Source organism: Acartia tonsa, chromosome 14, assembly GCF_053477335.1.
Source record: "Acartia tonsa isolate MP-2025a chromosome 14, ASM5347733v1, whole genome shotgun sequence".
Classification (NCBI taxonomy): domain Eukaryota; kingdom Metazoa; phylum Arthropoda; class Copepoda; order Calanoida; family Acartiidae; genus Acartia; species Acartia tonsa.
In genome coordinates this window covers 25361434-25379075 of record NC_137273.1, presented here as the reverse complement: position 1 = coordinate 25379075, position 17642 = coordinate 25361434, and the positions used below count along the sequence as shown (strand labels likewise).

Below are 17642 nucleotides of genomic sequence, written 5' to 3'. Positions count from 1 at the left end.
CTTATCTATGAAATCTATTTAGTTTTTCAAATTTGTTTTTTAAAGAAGACGTGCAAACATTTGATTAACACCAGTTTTATTAGCTTCTGCACCACAGAAAAGAATTTTTTATATATTATTCTGTGACATTTGCTTTATTTTTCAGTTCATTTAAGTTTCATTATTTTGTCATATACAGGAAAGATAATTCCTACGACATATTTCTTTTCATTGAGTTAGATATTAACATATTTTATTCAAAATTATCAAGATTTTCATTTTTATCTAGATAGCTGAAAGCTCCATCGGGTACATTGAACTGGCGTTTTCGAAAAACATCGGCCACGCCAACCGGGTGGCGTTAGCAGGTAACAGACGCTACCTCACCACCCAGCAGCAACGTATCTCGGATTCCCTGCCTGACTTTCGAGGGGACTATAGCAGAGGAGCACGTGGCGGCTTCTCTAACGGCCGGTTTAACTCAAATGGAGGCTCAAACCCTAGGGGTAGAGGATCCCGAGGACGAGGTCGAGGATCTCTTCGCTGTCACGGATGTAACGGCGAAGGTCATAAAGTCGAAGACTGTCCTTCCGCCAACCCTAAATAATAATTCTACCCCGCTTTACGCTATTCAAGATTTAAACCTACCGATACCTACCTCAGACATTCCAAATTTTCATATCGCTTCTCTAAAAAATTTTTGTTTCACAGAAGATTATGAACATTATAAACGTTTATATGATATTCAATCGGATTTTTTATCTAGTTATTCGCCAGCTTATTCTATTCATTCACTTACAGCAATTAATTTCTATAAAAATGTTCTTAATGCACCATCTTTTGTTTTGCAAACACTTACCTTTGGATATCAACCAGGTAGATTATTGAGAATAATTCTTTTCACATTTTATATTATTATATGAATTTTGTTCCACAAATTTTTTCTTTTTACAATTATTCTCCATAATCTATCTTTTTTAAGTTTTTACATCTCCGGTGTTACCGTATTTCGAGAAGAACAACAATAGCGCTGTCCGCAATCCAGAATTTGTTCGTCAAGAAATTCAATCTTTGCTAGACAAAGGTATTATTGCTCAAATCGATCATCAGCCTTATTGTTGTTCACCTCTTACGGTAGCTAGTAGAACATGTAGTTTAACTAACACAACTAAACTCAGGAAATTTTTCGACACATAAATATTATCCCAAATTCTTCCTTCAATTCTTTTTTTGATTCCCCTCTTTTTTTCTACCCCCTTTTATATAATATTTTTTCGTTTTCAATTCTTTTCCCTACCTCTCAAATATTTTCTGTTTGAATTCATTTTTTTTTTTTTCAAATAATTCTTTCATTTTCACCCCTCTTTTAAATTTTTCGAAATATTTCCTGCTTTTAGATTGTGCATCGACTTATCCCGCCACATTAATCCACTTCTCCAGCCGGAGAACGTCTCTTTAAATGACATTAAGACAGTGCTGCCTCGCATTTCTCAGGATGTATTTTTTACATCTTGGGATTTGCGGGGCATGTACCACCAAGTACATCTACATCCTGCCGTTACTGAATTTTTTGGTTTTTGTTATAAAAACGCTGATAATTCCTATTCTTTTTACAAATATTTGAGGCTTCCCTTCGGGGTTGCCTCAGCCGTATTTCTAGTTGATGCCTTGATACGCCCAGTTAAACATTTTTGTCACCGTCACAATATAGACGTGAGTGTCTATATTGATGACGGCCTGACTGTCGAATTAAATTATTTTAAATGTCTTCTTAGTACTCACTTTGTCCTATCAGTTTTACTATGTGCAGGTTGGCATTTTCAACTTTCTAAATGTCAACTAGAACCTGTTCGTCGTATACAATATTTAGGTTTTATTCTCGATAGTAGTAAAATGATAATTTCCTTACCCATTGTTAAAATTCAGAAAGTTTTATTTCTTCTTGACAAAATTTTAACTGCTTTTGATTTTAATGATCCTGTAGATGTTACTATGTTAGCCTCCTTTTTAGGCAAATTATGTCATGCATATTTTAGTCATGGAGATTTTATTCGCGTTGTGGCTAGAAACTCTAATCATGCCCTTGGTGTTTACACCTCACAGTATGGCTGGAAAGGAGCTTTGTTTGTCAATGCAGATATGTTTCAAGAGCTGTCCCTCTGTAAAGAACATTTTGTTTCTTTAAACGGACAACCAATTCGTACTGAATCCAAAACAATAGAAGTTTTTTCCCCCCATCAAACATCTTTCTTAATTGACAACATTGATCCTAATGATTTAAACAAACATTGTAATATTTTTGTGTCAGACGCCTCTGACCACTCAGCCTTTTCATTCAAAGCTGGAGACTGTAAGATTATTTCTGATTATTTATTTACTCCACAAGAGGCTGAATTATCTTCAGGCCATAGAGAACTTTTAAGTATTGTTAAAGCTTTTGAACATTATAGCAATTATTTCGCCACCCTTAAAGGACAGTTGGTTATTTGGATAACGGATAGCATGTGCCTTTACTCTTTTTTGCGTATTGGAAGCCGTAATTTAGTTATTCAAAAATTATTAATTCAATTAAAAATTCTAGAGTTCCAATACGCAATCCGTATTATACCTAAATGGATGCCCCGAGACAGTTCACTCATTACTTTAGCAGATTTAGGTTCTAAGCTTTTTAAATCCTCTAATGAATTTGGGATTAGTTCTAACGATTTTCAATTTCTTCAAAGTTATTTTTCTATCAAATTTTCAATTGACTGTTTCGCAACATCTAAGAATTGTAAAGTAGAGAAATTCATTTCCCCTTTCCCCCAACTAAATTGTTTCGATATTGATTTTTTCACAGTTTCCCTGACCAGTTCAGAATGCTACTACATCCACCCCCCAATTTCTCTCCTTTCTCGTGTTTTTAATAAATTAAAATTATATGAGGATATAACAGCAGTGGTAGTTTTGCCCTTATGGCCGACATACCCTTTCTGGAATTGTATTGTTAAAGGATCTTATTTTAATTCTTTTGTAAAAAATTTTCTGCTCTGGGATCCTTACTACATTGCTTCTACACCAAATAATTTTTTCAACGGTCATAAGACGTTTAAAACTCTCGCTTTATTGATTCATACCGGTAAAGACTATGCAATTCCTTTACCACAATTTTAATCAATATGTTTTTTAATGAATTGTACAAAATTTTTTCAGCATCCTTACAATGAGAACATCTTTCAAACATTCAACTGTAAATTATCATAAGTTTAATGCTCAGTTACAAACTTTTAAAGACAACAGACCTCTAGAAAAGAGAGGCCCTCTGTATTTTCCGTCAGTTTTAGAGAAATACAACCTTTCCGAAAAAAGGAAACGCCATATAAAATTGACAGCGTCTTCAAGAACTAAATCCACGCAACTCCTCCACAATCGTACTTTACGCCGTTTTGAAATTTTTTGCGACAACAGAAATAAAACTCTGTTAAATTTTTCAAAAAAGGATTTAGCCGCCTACATAGAATACTTAGAGGATTCCGCAGCTAAAAAATCCGCCGTGGTCGGGTTGGCAGGCGCGATAGATTTTTTAGCCAGTGCTTTAGATATGAAATCCCCTTGGACCCCCCAAATTGAAAGAATGTATCAGGGAATCACGAGAAGAGCCTCTGCAGAACAGCCTTTGACCAAGAAAGCGCCTAAACTGCCCATAAAATACCTGACTTTGGCCATCGATAAGCACGTGACACCTTTTCTAAAGAATCCAGATCAGGTAATTTGTTTCATATGAATCATAAATCCTTTTTTTCGAATAAAATTTGATTCATACTTATTACTTAGCTATGTTTAAGTTGTCGGACCAAACTACATTTAATATTACGGAGTTTTTACGTTTTTCTAACATTCATATTGATCTCTAATAAAAATCTTATTTCTTAAAAATTCGAATTTAGTTTTTTTTTGGGCCTACTAATTTTAAGATATGAAGTTTTCTACGCTTTTGTATTTTTTGTTTTTCTAATAGAAACCTTGTTTTCTTAAGATTCCAATCGTGACCCTCCGAGCAATCGTGGCTCAGCACCTTCAGTACAGCTTGTGTGCGCGCATATCTGACCTGTTAAGATTGAGAGCCTGTGATCTAGCGGTTACCACACTAGGAGACACGCCAGCAATGAGCATAACCTTCAGATCTTCTAAGACTGACCCTAGGTACTTATTTTTAACGAGAAAATCTTCCTTAAATTCTTTATTTTTCTCCAAAATTTTTTCCAGATTTTTTTCAAATATCATACGACATTCTTTTCTATCTATTTTTTACTTACTATTAAATTAGAAATTACAGTATAATTGCAAAATAATTTCTAATTATCTTATTACAAATTCTTTCAAAGTTTTTTAATGTCTTAGTTTAAAATGTTATATTTACAAACGATTTCTTAACCATTACCTATTTTCTTCTACCGTAATTGTTAAAGAAAATTCCAGAAAAATCTTTTTTCAAAATTCCAAATTTATTATACATTCTTCAGCTCTGCATTGCATTTAGAATATCATTGTTTTTTACACAAAAACATAAACATTATTTTTCTAGATTTGAGGGCTCCACCAGTTACGTGATCTTCAATGGATCAGAGTATTGTCTTTATTCATTGCTGGTCTTGTATTACAATAGGCTCCGGTTGTATTCATCAGATACTTCCTGTTTGGATACGAGCTATTTGCTGCCCCGTACAGGGAATGGTACCACTTCGAAATCTTCTAGGCGAGTTTTTAAGCATAATACATTCATACATTTCTTTTTCCTTTTTTAAGTTGTCACAAATTTTATTGGTAATTATATTTTTTAGAATCCTAGTCGCGGATGGACGTTACGCCATTTCAGCTTCCACCTTAATGAAGGATGTAAACTTAATTTATAGTAACTTAGGACTTAAGCATAAAATTACATCTAAATCTGCGAAAAGCTTAGGAGTGTCATCTGCCTTTAGATTAGGTATGAGCGATGATCATATCCGAGTCTTAGGCAGATGGCGCTCCATAGCTACAGCTCAACATTATCGAGCTATTGATGATACAACGCTTATTGAGATTTTTTCCAAGATTATGCTAAAATCCTCGAGCACAGCAGTCCCCAGGTCTTTAGCAGCCCTTACAGACCAAGCCTCCAATTCCATCGCTTCACGGACGACTCCCTCTTGGTCCTCAGCCCATTCAGCGCCTCTGAACCGCGCTCTTATCTTCCAGATTTTGTTAGCTTCGGGCTATCTAGACCCCCAAGGATGCCCTCTCAACAACGAAGGTTATCCCCTCCCTCAAGACGTTCCGGAGGTTAGAGCCAACGGCGAAGATCTTCTAGCCATCGAGTCTTCTCAAACCTTCATAGTAACTCTGCCGAACTAAGTTATTATGCATTTGTATTATTTTTATTTATGCTTTTCATTTTTTAAAAAAATGCTTAAATAAAACAGAATTTTTTAAATTGCATATTAGTTCTTTTCTCAGTATTTTTTCAGATTACTTAAAATGTTTCTTTTTTAAGAAAAAAGAATTTTTTAATAACTACCTACCATAAAATTTTTCGATTTCGAACTGGTTTTATTTATCTGATTATTCTCGCGAATTTCTTCGTTTCATTTCGATTGGTTCCTAAATACTTATTGAATTCTTCGAATTTTCCCAATATTTAAACTCTTTTAGCTTATTTTCGACGGATTCTTTAGTGATTTATGGAATATCGATCGATAAAAAATATTAATTGTAGCATTAGGAGACGAAATAAGACGTTTTTAATGGAATAACATGAAGTTACAAAATGTGTTTTATTTTTCTTGAATTAATAATAATTAAGGGGGTGGTTCATTGAAAATTAAGGGGAAGGTTTATTTTAGGAAGCATGTCTACTCTCCAAATGAGTTTTTGTTATAGTATGACGGTCATTTGTTTGAGATATCATTTTTATATGTCCGTCAGTTATTACCACTTGTCTTAAAAAACAAGTCGACATAAAACTGTATTTTTATCAACTCAATAATTGTTAGTCAACATGGTTTCCTTTCTTGTAATTATTATGTCAACATATTGTTAGTTCGATAAAATGTCAAATATGACAACTTTTATTAAATGCATTTGTCGACATATCTAATGTCAATATTATTGACATGACTGTCAATAATATGTCAGCCAAGACCACTTTTTTAAATGGCATATTCCGACATTAATATTGTGTAATATTATGTAAGTTATAACCACTTGTATTTGCCGTTTATAGAATGTTAAAACAGTTTTCTCAAGATATAGCTACGCCGCTATTGGACATAAATCAACAATCATCCTTGTTAGTATTTATGGGGGAGGGGTATAAAATGGGGTAATATATGTTACAGATTTCTGGATTTAAATGATTAAAAGATTATGTAGGGCAAAACTGGGCGGAGTCCAATCAAATCTAATAAGTCAATCTTATAATCTGAATATTGGACTGTTTTTACAAATACAACCAACTTTTCTGATAGTCAAAATTAAAAAGTAGAACAATGAACGAGATCTTTTGGTACGAACAGACAGAGAGACAGACATCTTATTTCATACAAGAATATTAATTAGAAAAATTATTTGCAGTTTTAATTATTAGTTAATTTACAGGAACTCTTAATATTTTGTTTAATCTTTAATTCAATTCTACTTAACTTAGATTTTTAGGAGTTTATTTAGAAATTATGAAAAGGATTTATGTGCCGGGATCTCATGGGATAAGACAATGGATGATAATTTGATGAACATTTCCAATAATGATAAACAAAATTACCCCTTATGTACATTGAAGTTTGAACATTGCTTGTTTTAATCAATCAATTAAGATTAATAAATGTACTCAGAGTATTTTACCCCAACGAATTTGGGTACTTATACATTAAAGTAAAAGTATACCACTACAGTCGAGATCCAAAGGAACACACAAAATACAAGGATGACAACATCCATAAAAGCGAAGCTCTGAAATGGAAATACAAACGAACATTAACACTTGTAGATTATCAGAACTGAAGTAGCAGAATATTAATGCATCAGTACAAACAATATTGTAAGTAAATTTGTTGCAAAACTGCATAAATAGATGATACTTTTTAAGGACATACTTACATTTTTGGGACTTGTTTATAGAGATGCTTCGCTTATAACATTGTACCTTGTTGTAATAGGAATCAGTTTTCAAAAAATCAGAAGCATCGGAAAATTTGTTGTCAAAAAAGATAAAAATCGACATGTTTAAAATTGATTATAGAGTTTATACGCTTTCTAAATTTTACCTAACTACTACAAGAATCATCATGCAAAGTTTGGAATCGATAGGACAATTCTAACCTGTTTAAATTAACGAAAAGAGCTAACTGTGACGTACGGACGGACCTACCCCAATTATAGAAAAGCTTCGCTTTTAAAGTATTATCCGTATGCAAAGCTACAAGATGTGTTTTTTTAAATAATGATCTCGCCAACCGCTGTACCGATATGGTTCTCATATACACTGAAGCTTTGTATAGGTTATGGAAAGGTTAGTACACCCTCCCACGAGAAATCGCCCATGGAACCTCATACTATTACTTTTTCAAACTAAAATGAAAAGTGGATGATCGCCTACCCCCCCCCCCCCCCGCCCCCCCCCCTCCTCCATTAATAGCTCCTAATGGCCTCTAGGTGGCGTAGTCGATAGTTTTATATCATTTTGGATAAATGTAAAATTTAGTTTCAGAGTAGCTTCTAGAAAAAAAATCTAGATATAAAACAATAGAATTTTAAATACAGGATATTATTGATTTTAATAGAGATTAAGTCTCTTAAGGCAAAGCTTTTCTATATAGAATTCTTGAATGTCTGGCCGTAAAAACAAGGTCAATATTAATTATGATAGCGTAGTACTTTTGTAGTTCATGATTCAGTAATAAAAATCGTATGGCCAATAAATACTAAGTATACTAGATGCTACGCCCCTAGAGGCCTCTATTGACACTTAAGCTTAAGATTTTAAGATTTGAAATAATAAAGTTCTCCTTTTTAGTGAAGCTTTACATAGATCCCAGGATGGTTTTAGGCTATTTAATTTTAAGATTTAAGCCTTGGAGTGGTTTTAGGCTACATTTCTACTATTTTCTTATTGTTCAATACAGTGCCTTAGATGCTAGGGAACAGTCTTAAGTACTTAATAATATGATATACTAAAGTAACAGGATGTTTATCAGTAACAAAAGATCTCGCTAACCGTTGGACCGATATGGCTTACTTTTACACTAAAGTTTGTAATAATTCACGGTAAGGTTTATATCTAGTTTTGAGGAGTCTACCTATACCTACCGTTAAAAATCCCCTCAGTAATGTTTTTTTTTAAGCGAAGCTTTTCTATAATTAGGGTCTGTCTGTCCATCCGACTGTAACGGATAGCTGTTTTCGTTAATTTAGGCATGAAAGAATTGTCCTATCGATTTCAAACTTTGTATGGTGATTCCTGTGTAGTAGTAAGGTACGATTTGGAAAGCGTAGCAACTCATTAATCATTACAAGAAAGTCCGTACGTCGAATTAAAACATGTTGATTTTTTTACTTTTTTAACAACAAATTTGAATTTGATATAATTATCCGATTGATCTGAATTTTGGAGTACTGATTTCTAGAAAAATAAAATACAATGTTAAGAGCAAAGCATCTCTGTAATAAAGCTCTAAAAAATGTAAGTATGTCCTTAAAAATTATCCCTTATTTAACAAGTTTTGCAACAAATTTACTTACAATTTTGTTTATACTTAATCATTTTTATTCTGATTATTCAGTTTTGACAACTCTACAAGTGTTAAGGTTCGTTTGTCCTACTGTTTGCGCTTCGCTTTTATGGATGTTTATGAATTCATCCTGGTTCAAATTAAACTTTCAAGGTGGTGGGTCCAATATTACCTTCCCTCTCATTAGAGAGTCCATACATGCCTCTAGGGGCACAGCAGCAAGTAATGTATATAGAGTAGCTGCACTTCAAACAAGGGTGGTCAAATTAAAAGTAGGCGGAGTGATATTACAAGATTATGATGCATAAGCATGACCCAAACTCTAATTTTTACATAGTTGTAGTATTGCAATAAAACAGTAAATTTGCTAAAGCTTTTTAGCAAATGGATTCTTTTCTGTAGTACTATCGGCTTCGTTTTTTTATTATGGGGGGGGGGTTGAGTGGGTTGGGGTGTCCCACCCCCTCAAGAAAATAGCTAAAAACCACCACAGGATTAGTAGATATATTCCCCTAAGAGTAGAATCCAAACGGTTCAGTGGTTACCGAGATCTTAAACTTCAGACGGACGGACAGACATTAAGCTACTTTGTATTATAATTAAAGATAATATGTAGGTTGATAGTTGCATAAGATTTCTGAAAGAACTTATTTTACGGATATATAGCTATGGATGACAATATTTTTATATTAAATTTCGCCTATAAATAAAATTCTGTTTCTTTACTATTGAAAAAGCAGTCACTGTAAGTTTGTCAATGTTCGTTTGTCCGTCTGTTTTATATTATTGACCTTCGAGTTTATTGGTATTCTAATCTATGTTATGGAAAGTTTAAAATTTTAAAAAGAATTTAATCTCTTATTTAGAAGCAGGATTTAGTTTTGATTTACAAAGAAATTTTATGGGGAGATGATTAATTTCGACCTTTGACATATTTAAGAACCATATCGGTTACACACAGGCTGACATCCTATTTATTTTACATTAGGATTGTTAGCACTGAATATTTTTTTACCTTCTTATAAAAACACTTTCCTTGTTTTATCAGTGATTATTAATGACAGGCTCCGCCCCTTTTCTATATAATCAACTTGGTTCCTTGAAAAGTTTATCAATTAGTGAAACTAGTGGCTTCACCCTAAGCGTTTAGGGTGTTCGCTACGAAATAGGTTAGGAGTTAACCACCAAATGCAGCATTGATTTGTTTAATAATTCATTTTCAAAACCAAGAAACAGAACGGTGGTTTTCAAGGGACGAATGAATAAAGTCACTTTGTATTATAGAATATTTTTTTTTGTTTTTCAGGGGGTGAATGTTTTTTTATGATATGTATGTCGCAACCCATCTCCAAATATTTAGACTAAAACCGTCTAAACTTTTCTGAAAATTGTTGAACTTCATTCCTACTGTTACTACTTTCTCACTTTCATAACAATAATATGAAAGGAAATGCCTTGGTCAATAAACAGCAGCAAGATTTAGGCCTTACAGAAAAAGGACAAGATATTAATTATCTTCTAATAATACCAGAAATTTGCCGAACTTAAATTTTAAAAAGCCATATTTTCAAGAAACTAACACAGTAAGTAAAACTTAAATCTAAGAGAAAGACTCTAGAAACCGAACTAACATGCCACGCCTCTTTGGAAAACATATAGCTCCACCCTCTTGATTTATAATTGCACTTGTCACATCATAATTAATCCACAAGCCACATGTGTGGCTTAAACCAACAAGGACATTTATGTCCACAAGTAGCGAGGCATTAAGTAATAACCATAACAATAATGTAGCTCCGCCTCTTGATTTATAATTGCACTTATCATATCATAATTAATCCACAAGCCACATGTGTGGCTTAAACCAACAAGGACAATTATGTCCACAAGTAGCGAAGCAATGACAAGTACGGTGTTATCCAGAAAGTAGTGTCAGAACAGAATAATCAGAATATAAATGTATAAGAGTCGAAGCAAAATTGTAAGTTTTTTGAAAAACTGCTTGATACAGGATAATGTTTATGGGCATACTTACATTTTTAGGACTTGATTATAGAGTTGCTTCGCTTTTAATATTGTACTTAGTTGTCCCAGGAATCAATATACCTAAAATCTGATAAATATATCACATAAAAGTTGTTAAAAGTAGAAAAATTAACATGTTTAAAATGGACGTACGGACATTCTAGTAATGATTATAGAGTTGCTACGCTTCTACATCGTACCTAACTACTATTGGAATCATCATGCAAAGTTTGAAATCGATAGGATAATTCTAACATGCCTATATTAACGAAAAAATTATCCGTCTCGGACCGACCATAATAATAGAAAAGCTTAGCTTTTGAAAAATCTTTGAAGGTTTCATACTTCAGGAATAAGGTATAGCCAACAAGCGAAATAAATATAAAATAATATTTTGTGGCTAAATCAAATATTTTAAAGTGTTACCCTCCCAAAAAACAGCTGAAAATCACTTATAGGTTTCGAGAAGTTTTCGAATTTATTTCGTTGTTGGTATGAGCTGATTATACTCTACTGAGTGTACTAATATAGAAAGTCTAGGTTCTAACTTTCTTAATTTAATTAAGTGTAGGAACAATTCGACCACATATTTTGTTAAAAAAGTGTTCTCATTAAATTAAGAAAATTATTTTTCTTCATTTCAATCACAAATTAGATAGTCAAATTTCTTAAAATGTAATGCTTTTTAATAAAACTGTAATGCTTTTTTGTCTCCGACTAACCGTTAAAAATAAAAATCTATTAGTGAGCATTATAAGCCAAATAACAAATAGACATATTAACATACTAGTAATTTGTAGAGTAGCTTTACAGAAAATAAGCCCAAAAAATTATACATATATCCTTTATTGATTTTTGTTTAATTTTATCAATATTATTATTTCAATTACTTCAAAGTAATAATAAACAATAATTATTATTCTTTTTAATTATTAAGCAGCCAATATAATTATATAAAGTTGTTATTAATTTAATTATTCAAATAATTAATAGAGCACAGCTGAATGTAAATAAGGGGAGGGGGGATTTTTCACATATTACGCAAAAAAATTTCTGTGTTATTGTACTTTGGAAAATTGAAAATACGAAAATATAGCTTCAAAAAGCAGGGATCCGAAGGGATAAGTCAATGTCCTATAAATTAATGTACATCCACAATGGTTATACACAAAATTAACCCTTCTATAGATTACAATTAGGGGATGAAAAATTTGGACGATGAGCTTTATGAACCAACCAATAAAAATTTAATAAATGAGCCCAAAGTTGTTAGGCCAACGAATAAGAAAATGTTATTTTAACTAACTTCAATTTACAAAAAAAATATCCCCTTATAAACTATACTCTCCTTTCAAGATTAATTTAGACATAATTAGTGAAAAACTACCACCCTCACTTTTCATAATTCAATTAATTAACAAGCTTTTTATTATTATAATAATTTTATATCAATTAATGTATCTTTGCATGTATATGTTGTTCGAGTGCTTTTTAAAGTAGAAATATTGTAAAATATTTTAATGACAAAAAAGATAACTCCAAAATTTTATTTCGAATTAAAGAAAGTTTTTTTACTAATACCTATTGGTTAATTAAATATTTTTAAAATCTATTGATAATAAAAAGTTAATTTTAAGTCAAAATAAAATATTAAACTATTATCTTTGCCTTCAAAATAATGAAATAATTTTGAAAAAATTACCTAGATTTTTTTTGATTTTGAACTTTAATTGAAATGTTGATTAAGACATATAAACATAGAAGACAAAGATTCCATAAAACTGATGTGACTATTTATCTCTGTACGTACATAATAACATAGGCCAAACTTAACAAAAAGTTAGTAGCTGCAACATGCGCTGCTAAAAAATAATAATAAAATATTACAGCTTTTATAAATATAATAAGCTTTATAATAACAATTTTTTTTTTATACACCAATGAAATTAATTAAAAAGCTCTTTTTTATACACTTATTTAAAGACCGCGTTGTTGGTTTATTAATTTTAATAGGTAAAAGTAGATTTCTAATAAGTATGCCAAAATTAATTGTGTTAAATAAAAAGTGTAAATGTTTTTTGTCTTTAGTTAAAGATTTCTATAACTACTTCTTTATTTTTGGGAAGTGTAACATACACCTTAAGATGATTTTAGACTATTCATTTTAAGATTTAAGTCTTTATATAGTTTTAGGCTATTTATCTAGCTCCTCCCTACCCCTTCAAATATAAAGTCCCTAGATGCTAATGGCGCATTCGCTAGTAAATTTTTATTTATATGACAAACTGTATAATTTGGGTTATAAATCTAAATGATAAAAAAAGAAAATATATAAAAAATTTAAATGGAAAAGCTATTTTTGACTGCCTAAAAAGCTGATCGCAAAAAGGTCTTTCTATTCTACCTACCTAATATATGTTTTAAATTAGCCTATTTACTTTTATAAGAAACAAATTGCATTTGAACAGCTTAAATTGGCTATTTTTTAACACAAAAATAATTTTAGCATATTAAATCAAAAATCACATTTTTACTTATTTTCACATAAAAAGTAAGCAAAAAAAACATTATGTTCAATTAGGATAAAAAAATTATACAATAAATTTTCATAACAAAAAGCCAATAAGCAAACATTTCATATGAGTATTATTTAATAATATATTTATGTTTAAGTTAATATTACTATCATTATAAAAAATTTTAAGCGGTCTTTTTAAAACATTTTTTCATTATCAATTTGCGGATTTTTTATTATTATGCAGTTATTTACTTAAAAATATTTAAAGTTTTTGACAAATCCTAAAGAATGAAGAAACCCTCAAAATCCAAATTAACACCCTTTTTTTTCTTTGAATGGGCAATTTTAAAATATTTTCAAATAATTAGCTCCTTAGACGTTCAATGGTGGGAGGTGTGTTTACCCCCCCCCCTCTCAAAATATGAAGCTTGGACGTCCCTGTTATTTTCTCTACTATAAAGTGTAAAAATCCACCAAATTCCAAAGATAAAAAATCCGTTATTTTTAATTTAAAAAGATAAAAAAGTCTTATTGACCCTATTTCAAACTTTTAGGTGAAAAAAGATTTCACAAAAACTAGGATTTGTCGAAAACTTACATATAAGTATCAAACAAACGGGGGTGTCAAGGATAATAGTTTGCAGTCATTTTTATCTTTCCCTTATAAACAGGGTATACAAAAAAAGCCTTAAAAGTATTTTTTTTTCAGGCAAAACAATCTTTAAAATTAATTTTGTCAAAAAATTGTCTGACAAACCTACATCCTGTACCCCCAAAAATTGAGACAAACAATTAACAAATATAAGACAAGCTATTTGTCTTACTAAGACATATTATACAGACTATTTTGTCTTATTTTCATTATCATTAAACTTTTAACATATAAAACAATATAAAAGTGTTATTTTTTTTCTCATTCTTTTGTTATAAATTGTGTATTTTTTTCTTTCTTTATATTTTAATATTTAAAGACACATTTATACATAAGTGTATTATGCATAGTATGGTGGTGATTTTTATTTTATTCTATTTTGGTCCCCTTTTGCCTATACGCCTGTTTTAATTTACAAAAAGAAAAAAGGGAACTTTCCATAAAGAAGAATTGATGAATTAGACCACTGACACTAATTCTTATATTGTAATTTGCATATTTTGCAAGAAAAAAACTAAAATTTTAGTGGTTAAACTATTCAATTCATATTAATGTATCATCCCCATAAATTATTTAAGTATTAAAAAAAAAAGACATTAAGTACCATGCAACATTTGATAATAATAAATTTTCAAAAATAATGCAGTTATTGAGAATGTTTCTTATTTCTCACTAAATCAATTAATGCCAAAAGAGGGTCGTTTTATGACAAATTACCCAATTCATTTTTAAATCTGTAAAATTTCTCAACTGTAATGTAACCCTTTTTTTGATAAAAAAAGGGGGGAAATATAATAATAATGGGGCAAGGATTGTATAATTAAACTTTGACTGTATGATTAATTTTCTTTAATTGTAGGGAGTGTCATTATTTTTATTCTTCACTTCAAACATTATCATGTATGTATGTATAGGGATGAGATACTCTGCACTGTGTGTTATGTGTATAGAGATTAGGTTCACCCACCCATAACAACACACGCATTAAACATGATAGTAAGTAACTCTAGCCAAAGCATTTGCATGGTTGGTAGTGGATAGCTCACAGCTCACACTGTCCCAGGCTGAAACAAATAAAAATGGTTAAAATAAAACATGGACCTTAAAGCTTCAACTTAATTTAACATAATAACCTTAAATCTACATTTCAGGTGTGAAATGTCAAAAATTTACTTAACCTACTAAACTCAACTTTTATCAAACTACATGATTTAAGATAATGTATGATAAATGAATCTATCTTCCCAAAAAAAATCCTTTTGTATTATATTAGATGAATAGTTTATGGATAAAATTTTTTTTCCCTTTAATTTTCACCTAAAAATATTGAATTAGCCAATGGTAGATAAGACTATTTAGTTTAAGGGGAAGAATTATGAAAATATCAAATTCTCTGATAATATTACCTTGTTTAACAAAGTCAACAATGACGTCATAGTTGAAATTGCGCTGTGGCTTGACTGCACTGTTGCCGTGGACGGGGCTATCCCTCGGGGCGTCTATCTGGTCTGCCCAGGACTGTTCCAGATCCTATACACAATATATTTGTTTAAGCTTCCGTTTATGTATAAAAAAACAGATAAGTAAATTTTTTTAAAGCACTATTTAACAAATATGACTTCATGAAAATTGTTAAAAGCCAGGGATAAACCAATGAAAGAAGAATTGTTATGTATACCATTACCCAATGATAATAAACAAAAAAAAATTCAGCAGATCTAAATTATTGGTTAAAAAGTTTATACACTAATATTTATATCCCAATATAGGCCAAAGAGAAAAACAGTTCTTACCTATGAATTAAATAAACTAAACTTTAAAAAATTGGAGATCAACATTATTTAAAGTCTATTTTGCCCAGCCTCTCTACATAAAAAAAACTGTTTACCTCGCACCACGCAGCATCTCTGCACCAGGACTCAGACCCTACCTCCTCGTACCAGGGCTCATCCTCCTCCTCTGCTGCCCAGTCAACCTACACACACACACAATATTCAATTGTAGAGTTGCTACGCTTCAAAAAATCAAGCTACAGTAAAAAACGTCCAAATTTATGTATTACTAGCGGCTTCGCCCCTAGCCTCTAGGGGCTTCGCCCTATGAGGTAAAGAGAAGTCAACCCTCCTACTCCTATAGAGAATTTGTTTAGAATTAGAATAGGCAATGCAAAAGGCTTCCTAAAGCTACATATAGAATTTGTTTTAAAAAATAGGTACTGATAGAGCTTACCTAATCTGTCGGTTCAGTAATTACCGAGGTCTTAAGCGACAGACAGACATCATTCTACTTTGTATTATAGATAAATAGAAATAAAGCTATGTTCATTTTCTAAAAGTCCTTATCCGCGACTGTTGATGATGCGACTGTTTATAGGTATTGCGATAACCAGTGTTGCGGATCCGGATCCGCAAGGATCCGCATTTTTTTGAGTCCAAGGATCCGGATCCGGATTCTGGGGTATAAATTCATGGAAAAATCTACCTAAATTTATATAAAATAGTCACTTACAAATTTTGAAATATCTGGTAACCGTGTTAAGATCAGCTGATTCACTCCCACACTCTTCTCTCTCACATTGACTTCGAGATTAAAGAATAAATATTCTTTGAAAAATTTGGTGATTTTATTTTTATTGTCAAGGATCCGCATACAATCAATGCGGATCCGCAACACTCACAACTCTCACCAAAATGAAACATGCACAATGTACAAAACTTTGAGCTATACATAGGATCATAATTTTCCCTTTTTTAAATGATTAATCAAGGTCTGTCTGTTGGTTATTAATGCACTGCTACAACTACCTGTTGAGTATCATCCATAGAGTTGTGGTTGGTGTTCGCGGAGGCAGGCACCAGTGTCTCTGCACTCGAGGCTGTCACAGACTCTACAGAAATTGCATTACAAAGAGTGGCTGTGCTCTGGCTTAGGCTGGATTCTGAAATAGATAGAATAGTAAGTAAAAGACGACATTTGTCACAACAAAGACGATGTTTGAAAAAATAACAAAGATATTTAGTTCACCAAAGACAACCATTTAGGAAATGTATCCCAGCTTATTATAGCAATCAATTTTATCTATAACTAAGAAATTGTTACAACTGCAAACAATAACATGCAATACGTCAATATTTTGTTTTTACAATAATTGCATGATTGCCATTAAGGGATAAAATAAAAAACGAGAATTGTTTTCACTAATTATTATTAACAAAATTATCCTTTGTGCAGATTGAAATTTTTGGTCGAAGTTTAGGCAATGCCACCATATCAAGATTTAATTGAAATGCCTTCCCAAATTTTAAGCCAACAAATGAGAAAATGTATTTTTTTTAGAAAGAGGGAAGTCATTTTCTAGTAAATCCCGTAAAGGTGTGTGTTATAAGGCCTAAAAATAGTAGTAGAACGATAAGGTGCTCTATATATTTGTATTCCCTATTGAATAGAACAATAGGGAATTTTTTTTTTTTTTTTGATAACCGTACATGGAATATCTTTAAAAAATACGAAATTTCTATCAAACGCTTTGTTTGGCTCAAACTGACAAAAATTTAAAAAAAATATAATTATAATAATAATGTTTTCTATAGGTACAAGGTAAAGGTTAAGAACAATCTATACCATTAATCAAAGGAAGAAGTCATTCTTTACAGGTTGATTTATTATAATTATATTTTTTTTATTTGTGTCAGTTTGAGCCAAACAAAGCGTTTGATAGAAATTT

The 17642-nt window shown here is 31.4% G+C and overlaps 2 protein-coding genes across 2 annotated transcripts in view; one reads left to right on the top strand and one right to left on the bottom strand.

Annotated features, from left to right (window-relative positions):
* Positions 1-254: 254 nt before the first annotated feature.
* Positions 255-5434, top strand: LOC145306552 (uncharacterized). Its single transcript, XM_080148733.1, has 5 exons — positions 255-855; positions 962-3724; positions 3995-4161; positions 4544-4714; positions 5078-5434. Exons 2-5 carry the CDS (start codon positions 3182-3184, stop codon positions 5283-5285), a joined length of 1089 nt encoding a protein of 362 aa, XP_080004859.1. The 5' UTR covers positions 255-855; positions 962-3181; the 3' UTR covers positions 5286-5434.
* Positions 5435-11578: 6144 nt separating this feature from the next.
* LOC145305377 (uncharacterized) overlaps positions 11579-17642 on the bottom strand; it is a 96496-nt gene continuing 90432 nt past the window's right edge. The window contains exons 35-38 of the mRNA XM_080146994.1: positions 16723-16856; positions 15807-15893; positions 15325-15448; positions 11579-14982 (exon numbers count right to left, since the gene is read on the bottom strand). Coding sequence (XP_080003120.1) covers positions 14903-14982; positions 15325-15448; positions 15807-15893; positions 16723-16856 — 425 coding nt within the window. The 3' untranslated portion in view covers positions 11579-14902. The remainder of the gene's footprint in view (positions 14983-15324; positions 15449-15806; positions 15894-16722; positions 16857-17642) is intronic.